The sequence below is a fragment of the Somniosus microcephalus genome, chromosome 21 (assembly GCF_052327205.1).
Source record: "Somniosus microcephalus isolate GS21.2 chromosome 21, FLI_Smic_1.0, whole genome shotgun sequence".
In the NCBI taxonomy this organism is placed as follows: domain Eukaryota; kingdom Metazoa; phylum Chordata; class Chondrichthyes; order Squaliformes; family Somniosidae; genus Somniosus; species Somniosus microcephalus.
In genome coordinates, this window is record NC_141007.1 from 80128546 (window position 1) to 80142876 (window position 14331).

At 57.1% G+C, this 14331-nt stretch overlaps 1 protein-coding gene across 5 annotated transcripts in view; it reads right to left on the minus strand.

The window, feature by feature from the left end:
• Positions 1-260: 260 nt before the first annotated feature.
• Positions 261-14331, minus strand: part of rnf157 (ring finger protein 157) — a 38917-nt gene continuing 24846 nt past the window's right edge. Inside the window, exons 6-11 of one of the 5 annotated variants that reach the window (XM_085964032.1) lie at positions 13859-13925; positions 12750-12793; positions 6490-6537; positions 6167-6238; positions 4534-4693; positions 264-3555 (exon numbers count right to left, since the gene is read on the minus strand). In XM_085964032.1, coding sequence (XP_085820158.1) covers positions 3365-3555; positions 4534-4693; positions 6167-6238; positions 6490-6537; positions 12750-12793; positions 13859-13925 — 582 coding nt within the window. In that variant the 3' untranslated portion in view covers positions 264-3364. Of the gene's footprint in view, positions 3556-4533; positions 4694-6166; positions 6239-6489; positions 6538-12749; positions 12794-13858; positions 13926-14331 lie in introns of all 5 variants that reach the window. The other 4 variants (XM_085964028.1, XM_085964029.1, XM_085964030.1 and 1 more) reach the window with 4 other exon arrangements.

Consider the following 14331-nt stretch of genomic DNA (forward strand, 5'->3'; position numbering starts at 1 on the left):
GTTGAGGCTTAAAGAAATTCGGTTTACACCGAGCACAGATAGAACATGAAGAAGTCATCCGCTTGACGTCTTCAACTGAAAAGGGCAAATTCTTACTGCGTACGAAGTGTATCATCCTCGTAACCCCAGGATGGCATAAGGCATTGTGAAGATTAATAAGCGTATCTCCGTGAATCACAGAACAATAAGCCCTCGACAGCGCATCAGCAGCAACATTATCCTTCCCCGGACGATAAACTATATCAAAATGGTAACATGCCAACTCAATCCTCCACCTCATTATTTTATCATTCTTAATCTTTCCAAAATGTTTGACATCAAACATAAAGGACACAGACTTTTGATCAGTTACCAACGTAAAATGTCGCCCCGATAAATAATGTCTCCATTTACGCAGTGCTTCTACTATTGCATACGCCTCTTTCTCTATTGAAGAATGCCTTTTTTCACTATTGTTCAAGGTACATGAGAAAAAGGCCACAGGTCTTCCATTTTGGTTCAGAGTAGCCCCAATTGCAAAATCAGAAGCGTCCGTCTCAATCACAAAAGGAACCTGCTCATCAATAGAATGCACCACTGCTCCAAGGATATCCTTTTTAAAATTATCAAAACACGTCCTGGCCTCCCATGATAGAGGATATGTCGTAACCCGAATAAGAGGCCGGATCTTCTGTGAAAAATTTGCAATCCAATTAGAATAAGAAGAAAACAGTCCACCAACTCGTTGCAAAGCCTTAGAATTAGTAGGACAAGGTAAATCAATCAATGGTCGCAGACGTTCTGGATCTAGTTTAATCTTGTTTCCCGAGATAATATACCCCAATAGATTTACCTCAGTGGTCGAAAAGATACACTTCTCTTTATTAAAAGTTAAACCAACTTTTTCCGCAGCTTGAAGGAATCTTTTTAAATTAGAATCATGCTCCACCTTGATTTGCCACACACTGTGATGTCATCTAAGTATGAAAAGGTGTCAGAGAGAGAGTTATCACTTATAAAAGCATCCATTGCCCGTTGAAAACAAGCAACACCATTAGTAACACCAAATGGTATTCGGCAAAACTGATACAGCTTTCCGCCAGCCTCAAAGGCCGTATATGGTTGATCATTCTTAACAATAGGAATCTGATGATAAGCACTCTTTAAGTCAATAGTGCTAAAAACCTTATACTGAGATACTTTGTTGATAAGCTCATCAATCTTAGGCAAGGGGTACGCATCTAATTGAGTATACCTATTAATAGTTTGGGAATAGTCTATCACCATTTGTTTCTTATGTCTCTCGTTAGTCGTGACAACTACCTGTGCTCGCCAAGGCGAACAACTAGGTTCAATGATTCCTTCCAATAAGAGACGTTGAACTTCAGAATTAATAAATTCTCTATCCTGACTGCTATACCTTCTTGACTTGGTAGCAATTGGCTTACAATCCGGCATCAAATTGGAAAAAAGTGATAATGGAGAAATGGATAAAGAGGTTAATCCACAAATAGATAAAGGTGGCTTAGTCCCTCCAAATGAAAAACTGAGAGACTCGTGTAACTGAAGCACATCATGACCAATCAAAATATCCGCACAGAGATTAGGCAAAACAGATAGGCGTATATCAGTATACGTATTACCTAGAAGAATCAATTTCACAAGGCAACAACCAGCTACTTGTGAAGTGAGAGTCGTCTGAGCCATACACACCTGATACGTAACAGGCGAAATTTTCAAATGCTTCTCCTTCGCAAACTGAAGACTTATAAAACTCTCGGTACTGCCCGTATCTATAAGGGCCTTCACTTCCAACCCATTAACTTGGGCCGTAACTATAGCTTTGTTTAGGCCATGAGCAAATGCAGCAGAAATTGATGCAATAAACGCCCTATCTAAAGGCTGAATAGTCACAGAGGAGGTAATTGAACCTGATGATTTACACACACGTGCGTAATGACCTCTCTTGCCGCATTTACTACACACAGCCTCCCGAGCAGGACACTTCAGACGAGGGTGCCGGACGTTCCCACAAAAATAACACTTCTGAATCCTAGAGGCAACAGCCGCCGAAGTAGAAACTGTTTCAGAATCTAGTAAACCACTCCTATTAAGTCCACATAATTCCTTTTCATCCGGAACTGCCGAAACCACAGTCGCAGGCCGATTAAAAAGAGCATAAGAATCCAAACTTCTCTGAGCCACATCCAATGTAGAAGCTTGCTCAAAAGCACTTTTAAGATCCAAAGTCTTATTTTCTAACAACCGCTGATGAATTGATCTAGACAGTAATCCATTAATAAAAGCATCCCGTACCGATTCTTCCTTATATTCTTCAGCCGTCACGGCCTTATAATTACAGTTAACACTAAGGCACCGAAGTGCTTGTAAATAAGTATCCAAAGATTCTCCCGCCTGCTGCCTACGGGCAGATAGAAGGTGACGTGCAAATACCTCATTCTTTGGTTTAACAAAAATCTTTTCCAATGTAGAAATAGCCACTTCGTAAGTTTTACAGTCCAAAATATACTTATACACATCCGGAGCAATGTAGTTGATCAGCATATTCAGCTTATTTAGAGACTCTTGATCCAACACGCCCAAAAAGTTTTTAAATGTACAATACCAGTGTTTCCATTTATCATCCACTCCAGCAGAATTAGGGTCAGCATTGAATCGTTCTGGTTGAAGATATCGCTCCATTCTGACATAAAGTTAATAAATTGAAATAAAGAATAGATTTGCCTTTCTAATCTAGGCTTTATTAACTTTAAAATCCTGTAGCACATCTTTCCACACCCAGTCCCAACCAAAGCTGGAAAGAACTGAATTTAAGATGGCCACCACAAATCACATGACATCAACTACCAATGAGATTACAGCATATATCCCAAGGCAGGAAACAAACAACCAATCACAATACTTCTTACTAAACATAAAGAATAATCACCACAGGTGACAGAATAAAACTCACTACACACTTGGTTTGAGTATAAAGCAAGGCTCTAATCAACATGTTTCAGAACATGGAGGTCTAGTTGTACTTCACTAGTTCCTTGTCTTACAAAATGTGCCTGGGCAAGCTGGGCCCACGCCCGAGTATTTGTACTCCTTGGACGGCGCCACCAGCTGGCCGTCCAGCGTTATTTCACAAGTAGTTTCTTGAATGATGAGATTTATAACAGGGGGCCTGCTCCTGCTCCTGGTCCTGTTAGTGAGCACTGGTCCCTCCGTCTGTTAAACCTGCCTGTACCGGGGTGTCACCCCCAGACACACTCTGGTCGGTGGTCACACGGGTCCTTTTACAGGTCACTAATTCCACTGTATTCATTCTGTATAATCTGGTTTTATTCCAGTCCCCCATAAACACACACATCACTCCAGCTCATGGGGGGTGGGCTAGTGACCCGGGACTGTCCCCGGCCTGTAGGGTCTGTGCGTCACCCCCTCCCCCGCCACTCACCGAATGATCATCGCACTCGGGCACCTGCGACACGATGACCGGGGTGTATCCACTCGGGGTCAGAGGATCCAGCTTCTTCCTCATTGCCCTGATCTGTAGGAGAGCACGAAACGCTGCAAGAGAAAGAGGGATGGGGTCAGCGAACCGTAACCCAGGCCCGGGAACCCCAGGCCCGGGAACCCCAGATCGGACTTGGGGTTCTCCCTGCTCCCTCTCGCCCATCTACCCCAACATCCACCGCTCCTTATAAGGGGCCCTTCCTTATCACTGGGGTGGGGGGGGGGCACTGGTTACCGAGGGGGAGCACTGGTTACCGAGGGGGGGGCACTGGTAACCGAGGGGGGGGCACTGGTTACCGAGGGGGGCCACTGGTTACCGAGGGGGGCCCACTGGTTACCGAGGGGGGCCCACTGGTTACCGAGGGGGGCCCACTGGTTACCGAGGGGGGGGACTGGTTACCGAGGGGGGGGCACTGGTTTCCGAGGGGGGCCCACTGGTTACCGAGGGGGGGGGACTGGTTACCGGGGGGGGGGGCCACTGGTTACCGAGGGGGCACTGGTTAACGAGGGGGGGGGGAATGGTTACCGACGGGGGGGAGCACTGGTTACCGAGGGGGCACTGGTTACCGAGGGGGGGGGCACTGGTTACCGAGGGGGGGGCACTGGTTACCGAGGGGGGGGGCACTGGTTACCGAGGGGGGGGGCACTGGTTACCGAGGGGGGGGGCACTGGTTACCGAGGGGGGGGGGGCACTGGTTACCGAGGGGGGGGCCACTGGTTACCGAGGGGGGGGCACTGGTTACCGAGGGGGCACTGGTTAGCGAGGGGGGGGCACTGGTTACCGAGGGGGGGGCACTGGTTACTGAGGGGGGGGGCACTGGTTACCGAGGGGGGGGGCACTGGTTACCGAGGGGGGGGGCACTGGTTACCGAGGGGGGGGCCACTGGTTACCGAGGGGGGGGGCACTGGTTACCGAGGGGGGGCACTGGTTACCGAGGGGGGGGGGCACTGGTTACCGAGGGGGGGGGGCACTGGTTACCGAGGGGGGGGGGCACTGGTTACCGAGGGGGGGGGGGCACTGGATGATCTTACGGAGGCGGCAGATGGGACAGTTGTTGGCCTGGTATCGCAGGGTGTCTGCGCAGGCATTGCACAGGCACAGGTGTCGACACGGGAGGATGAGCGTGTCCCGGACATCGGACAAACACACCACACACTCGGCGCTGTTGTCACTCAGCTCATCATCAGCCACCTGCAGAGAGAGAGGAGAATAGTGAGAGCACGGCACTGGGACAGGGGAGGGCAAGTGGGAGAGAGAGGAGAGAGAGGGGGAGGGAGAGGGGGAGAGAGAGGGGGAGAGAGGAAGAGAGGAGAGAACGGGGGAGGGGAGAGAGGGGGAGTGAGGGGGAGAGAGAGAGAGGGGGAGGGGGAGAGAGAGGGGGAGAGAGGAAGAGAGGAGAGAACGGGGGAGGGGAGAGAGGGGGAGTGAGGGGGAGAGAGAGGAGAGAGAGGAGAAGGGGAGAGAGGGGGAGAGAGGGGGAGTGAGGGGGAGAGGAGGAGAGAGGGAGCGGGGGAGAGGGAGAGAGGGGGGGAGAGAGGAAGAGAGGAGAGAGAGGGGGAGGGGAGAGAGGAGAGAGAGGGGGAGGGGAGAGAGGGAGAGAGGAGGAGAGAGGGGGAGAGAGGAAGAGAGGAGAGAACGGGGGAGGGGAGAGAGGGGGAGAGAGAGGGAGAGAGAGGAGAGAGAGGGGGAGAGGAGAGAGGGGGAGTGAGGGGGAGAGGAGGAGAGAGGGAGCGGGGAAGCGGGGGAGAGGGGGAGGGGGAGAGAGGGGGGAGGAGAGAGGGGGAGAGAGGGAGAGGGGGAGAGGAGGAGAGGGGGAGAGGGGGAGAGAGGGAGGAGAGGGGGAGAGGAGAGAGGAGGAGAGGGGGAGAGGAGAGAGGAGGAGGGGGGAGAGGAGGAGAGAGGTAGAGGGGGAGAGAGGGGGAGAGGAGGAGGGGGAGAGAGAGGGGAGGAGAGAGGGGGGGAGGGGGAGAGAGGGAGAGGGGGAGAGGAGAGTGGGGGAGAGAGGGAGAGGGGGAGAGAGGGAGAGGGGGAGAGGAGGAGAGGGGGAGAGGGGGAGAGAGGGAGAGAGGAGAGAGGGGGGGAGAGAGAGGGAGAGGGGAGAGAGAGGGAGAGGGGGAGAGAGGAGGAGAGAGGGGGAAAGAGGGAGAGAGGGAGAGAGGAGGAGAGGGGGAGAGGGGGAGGAGAGGGGGAGAGGAGAGTGGGGGAGGAGAGGGGGAGAGGAGAGTGGGGGAGAGAGGGAGGAGAGGAGAGTGGGGGAGAGGGGGAGGGGGAGAGGGGGAGAGGAGAGTGGGGGAGAGAGGGGGAGAGGAGAGTGGGGGAGAGAGGGAGAGAGGGGGAGAGGAGAGTGGGGGAGAGAGGGAGAGAGGGGGAGAGGAGAGAGGGGGAGAGAGGAGGAGAGGAGGAGAGGGGGAGAGGAGGAGAGGGGGAGAGGGGGAGAGGGGGAGCGGGGGAGCGGGGGAGCGGGGGAGAGGGGGAGCGGGGGAGAGGGGGAGCGGGGGAGAGAGGGAGAGAGGGGGAGAGAGGGAGAGGGGGAGAGGGGGAAGGGAGAGTGACACTGGTCCAGAGGGGGACCGGTTCATTAACCAGACCTTCTCACTCCTGAAGGATGCAAATTGAGGCTTTTCATATAAATGTGAAACTCTCCCAGTTTCTAAAAGCTCCTACCTTCGAATCCTGGGAATTATATTTATTTTCAATTCCATAGATTTCCTGCAGCAGGTAACTGACCCCATCGACCTGCGGAAAGAAAGAATGAGAGAGAGAGAGAGAGAGAGAGAGAGAGAGAGAGACAGAGACAGACAGAGAGAGAGAGAGACAGAGACAGACAGACGAGAGACAGAGAGAGAGACAGAGAGAGAGACAGAGAGAGAGAGAGACAGGGACATTGAGAGAAAGAAATATTATTTAGTGAATAAAATAGGATGTGAAAGGTGAGGGTTTGTCCTGATGTGAGTGGAGGGAAAGGTGAAAGGTGAAAGGTGACTCACCACTTGCTTCTGTTTGAGCGGTTTCACTGAGCAGTTGCCGTCCGCATTCTGTGAATGAAACAGGAACAGACCGATCACCGCCACACTCGCCGATCACCGACACACTCGCCGATCACCGCCACACTCGCCGATCACCGACACACTCGCCGATCACCGACACACTCGCCGATCACCGACACACTCGCCGATCACCATCAACAACTTGTATTTATATAGCACCTTTAATGTAGTAAAACGTCCCAAGGTGCTTCACAGGAGCGACTATCAGACAAAATTTGACACCGAGCCACACAAGGAGATATTTGGGCAGGTGACCAAAAGCTTGGTCAAAGAGGTCGGTTTTAAGGAACGTCTTAAAGGAGGAAAGAGAGACGGAGAGGTTGAGGGAGGGAATTCCAGATCTTAGGGCCCCGGCAGCTGAAGGCACGGCCACCAATGGTGGAGCGATTAAAATCGGGGATGTTCAAGAGGCCAGAATTGGAGCAGCGCAGAGATCTCGGGGGTTGTGGGGCTGGAGGAGGTTACAGAGATAGGGAGGGGCGAGGACATGGAGGGATTTGAAAACAAGGAGAATTTTAAAAATTGAGGCGTTGCTCAACTGGGAGCCAGTGTAGGTCAGCGAGCACAGGGGGTGATGGGCGAACGGGACTTGGTGCGAGTTAGGACACGGGGCAGTGAGCACAGGGGGTGATGGGTGAACGGGACTGGGTGCGAGTTAGGACACGGGGCAGTGAGCACAGGGGGTGATGGGTGAACGGGACTGGGTGTGAGTGAGGACACGGGGCAGTGAGCACAGGGGGTGATGGGTGAATGGGACGTGGTGCGAGTTAGGACACGGGGCAGTGAGCACAGGGGGTGATGGGTGAACGGGACTGGGTGTGCGTTAGGACACGGGGCAGTGAGCACAGGGGGTGATGGGCGAACGGGACTTGGTGCGAGTTAGGACACGGGGCAGTGAGCACAGGGGTGATGGGTGAACGGGACTGGGTGCGAGTTAGGACACGGGGCAGTGAGCACAGGGGGTGATGGGTGAACGGGACTTGGTGTGAGTTAGGACACGGGGCAGTGAGCACAGGGGGTGATGGGTGAACAGGACTGGGTGTGAGTTAGGACACGGGGCAGCGAGCACAGGGGGCGATGGGTGAATGGGACTGAGTGCGAGTTAGGACACGGGGCAGTGAGCACAGGGGGTGATGGGTGAACGGGACTGGGTGTGAGTTAGGACACGGGGCAGTGAGCACAGGGGGTGATGGGTGAACGGGACTGGGTGTGAGTTAGGACACGGGGCAGTGAGCACAGGGGGTGATGGGTGAACGGGACTGGGTGTGAGTTAGGACACGGGGCAGTGAGCACAGTGGGTGATGGGTGAACGGGACTGGGTGTGAGTTAGGACACGGGGCAGTGAGCACAGGGGGTGATGGGTGAACGGGACTCGGTGTGAGTTAGGACACGGGGCAGTGAGCACAGGGGGTGATGGGTGAACGGGACTGGGTGTGAGTTGGGACACGGGGCAGTGAGCACAAGGGGTGATGGGTGAACGGGACTGGGTGTGAGTTAGGACACGGGGCAGTGAGCACAGGGGGTGATGGGTGAACGGGACTGGGTGTGAGTTAGGACACGGGGCAGTGAGCACAAGGGGTGATGGGTGAACGGGACTGGGTGTGAGTTAGGACACGGGGCAGTGAGCACAGAGGGTGATGGGTGAACGGGACTGGGTGTGAGTTAGGACACGGGGCAGTGAGCACAGGGGGTGATGGGTGAACGGGACTGGGTGTGAGTTAGGACACGGGGCAGTGAGCACAGGGGGTGATGGGTGAACGGGACTGGGTGTGAATTAGGACACGGGGCAGTGAGCACAGGGGGTGATGGGTGAACGGGACTGGGTGTGAGTTAGGACACGGGGCAGTGAGCACAGGGGGTGATGGGTGAACGGGACTGGGTGCGAGTTAGGACACGGGGCAGTGAGCACAGGGGGTGATGGGTGAACGGGACTGGGTGTGAGTTAGGACACGGGGCAGTGAGCACAGGGGGTGATGGGTGAACGGGACTGGGTGTGAATTAGGACACGGGGCAGTGAGCACAGGGGGTGATGGGTGAACGGGACTGGGTGTGAGTTAGGACACGGGGCAGCGAGCACAGGGGGTGATGGGTGAACGGGACTGGGTGTGAGTTAGGACACGGGGCAGTGAGCACAGGGGGTGATGGGTGAACGGGACTGGGTGCGAGTTAGGACACGGGGCGGTGAGCACAGGGGGTGATGGGTGAACGGGACTTGGTGCGAGTTAGGACACGGGGCAGTGAGCACAGGGGGTGATGGGTGAACGGGACTGGGCGTGAGTTAGGACACGGGGCAGTGAGCACAGGGGGTGATGGGTGAACGGGACTGGGAGTGAGTTAGGACACGGGGCAGCGAGCACAGAGGGTGATGGGTGAACGGGACTCGGTGCGAGTTAGGACACGGGGCAGTGAGCACAGGGGGTGATGGGTGAACGGGACTGGGTGTGAGTTAGGACACGGGGCAGTGAGCACGGGGTGATGGGTGAACGGGACTGGGTGTGAGTTAGGACACGGGGCAGTGAGCACAGGGGGTGATGGGTGAACGGGACTGGGTGTGAGTTAGGACACGGGGCAGTGAGCACAGGGGGTGATGGGTGAACGGGACTGGGTGTGAGTTAGGACACGGGGCAGTGAGCACAGAGGGTGATGGGTGAACGGGACTGGGTGTGAGTTAGGACACGGGGCAGTGTGCACAGGGGGTGATGGGTGAACGGGACTGGGTGTGAGTTGGGACACGGGGCAGTGAGCACAGGGGGTGATGGGTGAACGGGACTGGGTGCGAGTTAGGACACGGGGCAGTGAGCACAGGGGGTGATGGGTGAACGGGACTGGGTGTGAGTTAGGACACGGGGCAGTGAGCACAGGGGGTGATGGGTGAACGGGACTGGGTGTGAGTTAGGACACGGGGCAGTGAGCACAGGGGGTGATGGGTGAACGGGACTGGGTGTGAGTTAGGACACGGGGCAGTGAGCACAGGGGGTGATGGGTGAACGGGACTGGGTGTGAGTTAGGACACTGGGCAGTGAGCACAGGGGGTGATGGGTGAATGGGACTGGGTGTGAGTTAGGACACGGGGCAGTGAGCACAGGGGGTGATGGGTGAACGGGACTGGGTGTGAGTTAGGACACGGGGCAGTGAGCACAGGGGGTGATGGGTGAACGGGACTGGGTGTGAGTTAGGACACGGGGCAGCGAGCACAGAGGGTGATGGGTGAACGGGACTCGGTGCGAGTTAGGACACGGGGCAGTGAGCACAGGGGGTGATGGGTGAACGGGACTGGGTGTGAGTTAGGACACGGGGCAGTGAGCACGGGGTGATGGGTGAACGGGACTGGGTGTGAGTTAGGACACGGGGCAGTGAGCACAGGGGGTGATGGGTGAACGGGACTGGGTGTGAGTTAGGACACGGGGCAGTGAGCACAGGGGGTGATGGGTGAACGGGACTGGGTGTGAGTTAGGACACGGGGCAGTGAGCACAGAGGGTGATGGGTGAACGGGACTGGGTGTGAGTTAGGACACGGGGCAGTGAGCACAGTGGGTGATGGGTGAACGGGACTGGGTGTGAGTTAGGACACGGGGCAGTGAGCACAGTGGGTGATGGGTGAACGGGACTGGGTGTGAGTTAGGACACGGGGCAGTGTGCACAGGGGGTGATGGGTGAATGGGATTGGGTGTGAGTTGGGACACGGGGCAGTGAGCACAGGGGGTGATGGGTGAACGGGACTGGGTGCGAGTTAGGACACGGGGCAGTGAGCACAGGGGGTGATGGGTGAACGGGACTGGGTGTGAGTTAGGACACGGGGCAGTGAGCACAGGGGGTGATGGGTGAACGGGACTGGGTGTGAGTTAGGACACGGGGCAGTGAGCACAGGGGGTGATGGGTGAACGGGACTGGGTGTGAGTTAGGACACGGGGCAGTGAGCACAGGGGGTGATGGGTGAACGGGACTGGGTGTGAGTTAGGACACTGGGCAGTGAGCACAGGGGGTGATGGGTGAACGGGACTGGGTGTGAGTTAGGACACAGGGCAGTGAGCACAGGGGGTGATGGGTGAACGGGACTGGGTGTGAGTTAGGACACGGGGCAGTGAGCACAGGGGGTGATGGGTGAACGGGACTGGGTGTGAGTTAGGACACGGGGCAGTGAGCACAGGGGGTGATGGGTGAACGGGACTGGGTGTGAGTTAGGACACGGGGCAGTGAGCACAGGGGGTGATGGGTGAACGGGACTGGGTGTGAGTTAGGACACGGGGCAGTGAGCACAGGGGGTGATGGGTGAACGGGACTGGGTGTGAGTTAGGACACGGGGCAGTGAGTACGGGGGGGTGATGGGTGAACGGGACTGGGTGTGAGTTAGGACACGGGGCAGTGAGCACAGGGGGTGATGGTGTGAACAGGACTGGGTGTGAGTTAGGACACAGGGCAGTGAGCACAGGGGTGATGGGTGAACGGGACTGGGTGCGAGTTAGGACACAGGGCAGTGAGCACAGGGGTGATGGGTGAACGGGACTGGGTGCGAGTTAGGACACGGGGCAGTGAGCACAGGGGGTGATGGGTGAACGGGACTGGGTGTGAGTTAGGACACGGGGCAGTGAGCACAGTGGGTGATGGGTGAACGGGACTGGGTGTGAGTTAGGACACAGGGCAGTGAGCACAGGGGTGATGGGTGAACGGGACTGGGTGCGAGTTAGGACACGGGGCAGTGAGCACAGGGGGTGATGGGTGAACGGGACTGGGTGTGAGTTAGGACACGGGGCAGTGAGCACAGGGGGTGATGGGTGAATGGGACTGGGTGTGAGTTAGGACACGGGGCAGTGAGCACAGTGGGTGATGGGTGAACGGGACTGGGTGCGAGTTAGGACACGGGGCAGTGAGCACAGGGGGTGATGGGTGAACGGGACTGGATGTGAGTTAGGACACAGGGCAGTGAGCACAGGGGTGATGGGTGAACGGGACTGGGTGTGAGTTAGGACACGGGGCAGTGAGCACAGGGGGTGATGGGTGAACGGGACTGGGTGTGAGTTAGGACACGGGGCAGTGAGCACAGTGGGTGATGGGTGAACGGGACTCGGTGTGAGTTAGGACACGGGGCAGTGAGCACAGGGGGTGAAGGGTGAACGGGACTGGGTGTGAGTTAGGACACGGGGCAGTGAGCACAGGGGGTGATGGGTGAACGGGACTGGGTGTGAGTTAGGACACGGGGCAGTGAGCACAGGGGGTGATGGGTGAATGGGACTGGGTGTGAGTTAGGACACGGGCAGCAGAGTGTTGGATGAGCTGAAGTTTACGGAGTGTGGGAGGTGGGAGGCCGGCCGGGAGTGTGTTGGAATAGTCGAGTCTGGAGGAAACAAAGGCGTGGACAAGGGTTTCAGCAGCAGATGAGCTGAGGCAGGGGAAATGTCGGGCGATGTTCCGGAGGTGGAAATAGGCGGTCTTGGTGATGGTGTGGATATGTGGTCGGGAGCTCACCTGGGTTCAATATCACACCAAGGTTGCGAAGAGTCTGATTGAGCCTCAGACCGTTGCCAGGGAGAGGGATGGAGTCGCCGGCCAGGGAACGGAGTTTGTGGTGGGGACTGAAGACAATGGCTTCAGTCCTACCAATATTTTGTTGGAGGAAATTTCTGCTCATCCAGAAATGGATGTCGGACACAAGCTGTGTGACAATTTAGAGACTGTGGAGGGGTGAAGAGAAGTGGTAGTGAGGTAGCGCTGGGTGTCATCAGCGGACATGTGGAACCTGACGCTGTTTTCGGATGATGTCGCCGAGGGGCAGCATGTAGATGAGAAATAGGAGGGGGCCAAGGATAGCTCCTCGGGGTCACCAGAGCGGGGAGAGAAGCCGTTGCAGGTGATTCTCTGGTTACGATTAGATAGGTAAGAATGGAACCAGGTGAGTGCAGTTCCACCCAGCTGGCCGATGGTGGAGAGGCGTTGGATGTGGGGAAAGAGCAGGGGGACAGACTAATTAAAGAGTTCTTTCAAAGAGCCGGCACAGGCACGATGGGCCGAATGGCCTCTTGTGCTTTCTGTGAAATGCTCCCCAGCACATTTCCTGGACTAGCGAAAGATCTGCACCTCAAACATTAACCGGTTGTTTTCGCTCCCAGATGTGACGGATTTTCCGCGCATTTACTGTTATTTAATTCCCAGGTTTTGCCATGGAAGTGTAGGCTGGAGGCTGGAGCTGTGTTTAAACCTCGTACCTTATCGAATGTTGTCAGCAGCACATGGGAGTGTCCAAGATGCTCTGGACAGGAGACAGCAATAAAAAGACTGAGTGAGCAACACAAGAGAGCGCGTACAGCAGGGACCCCCCCTCAGAGCCCACCCCCCCAGAGACCCTCCCCCACCCCCAGAGACACTCCCCCGCCCCCAGAGACCCTCCCCCGCCCCCAGAGACCCTCCCCCAGAGACCCTCCCCCACCCCAGAGACCCTCCCCCGCCCCCAGAGACCCTCCCCCGCCCCCAGAGACCCTCCCCCAGAGAACCTCCCCCGCCCCCAGAGACCCTCCCCCAGAGACCCTCCCCCACCCGCAGAGACCCTCCCACGCCCCCAGAGACCCTCCCCACCCCCAGAGACCCTCCCCCGCCCGAGACCCTCCCCCGCCCCCAGAGACCCTCCCCCAGAGACCCTCCCCCAGAGACCCTCCCCCACCCCCAGAGACCCTCCCCAACCTCACGAGACCCTCCCCAATCTCTCGAGACCCTCCCCCACCCCCAGAGACCCTCCCCCACCCCCAGAGATCCTCCCCCACCCGCCCCCCGAGACCCTCCCCCAACCTCACGAGACCCAACCCCCAACCCAGAGCCAGGCCCCCCCCCAGAGCCAGCCCCGCCCCCCAGAGCCAGGCCCCCCCCCCAGAGCCAGGCCCCGCCCCCCGAGAGCCAGGCCCCGCCCCCCGAGAGCCAGGCCCCGCCCCCCGAGAGCCAGTCCCCGCCCCCGAGAGCCAGTCCCCGCCCCCGAGAGCCAGGCCCCGCCCCCAGAGCCTGGCCCCGCCCCCACCCCCAGACCCCGCCCAGAGCCAGGCCCCGCCCCAGAGCCAGGCCCCGCCCCCAGAGCCAGGCCCCGCCCCCAGAGCCAGGCCACGCCCCCCAGAGCCAGGCCCCCCCCCCCCAGAGCCAGGTCCCGCCCAGAGCCAGGCCCTGCCCCCAGAGCCAGGCCCCGCCCCCCAGAGCCTGGCCCCGCCCCCACCCCCAGAGCCTGGCCCCGCCCCCCAGAGCCAGGCCCCGCCCCCCAGCAGGCAGTAGCCCAGAGCCCAGGCTGAGTAGCGGAAGTTAACGGTGATTGAAGTTGACCGCGCGGTGTCCTTACCGTCTCCCTCATCCACCACGGCGTGAATCACCATCGGGTACACCGATCGATCGCCGTCAGAGCTCAGCTGGCCGGAAAAGACATAAAGATTCAGGACAAGAGGTGCCATTAGACTACTAGGTGTATTCTATAGACCACCAAATAGTGGGAATGACATGGAGGAGCAAATTTGCAGGGAAACTACAGAGAGGTGCAGGAACGTCGAGTAATGATAATGGGGGTTTATTTCTAGAGGGATAGAATTGAAAAGTAGGGAAGTTATGCTAAACCTGTATCGAACCTTGGTTAGACCACACTTAGAGTACTGCGTGCAGTTCTGGTCGCCATATTATAAAAAGGATATGGAGGCACTGGAGAGGGTGCAGGGAAGATTTACAAGGATGATACCAGAAATGCGAGGGTGTACATATCAGCAAAGGATGAACAGGCTGGGTCTGTTCTCTTGAAAAAAGGCTGAGGGGTGACCTAATAGA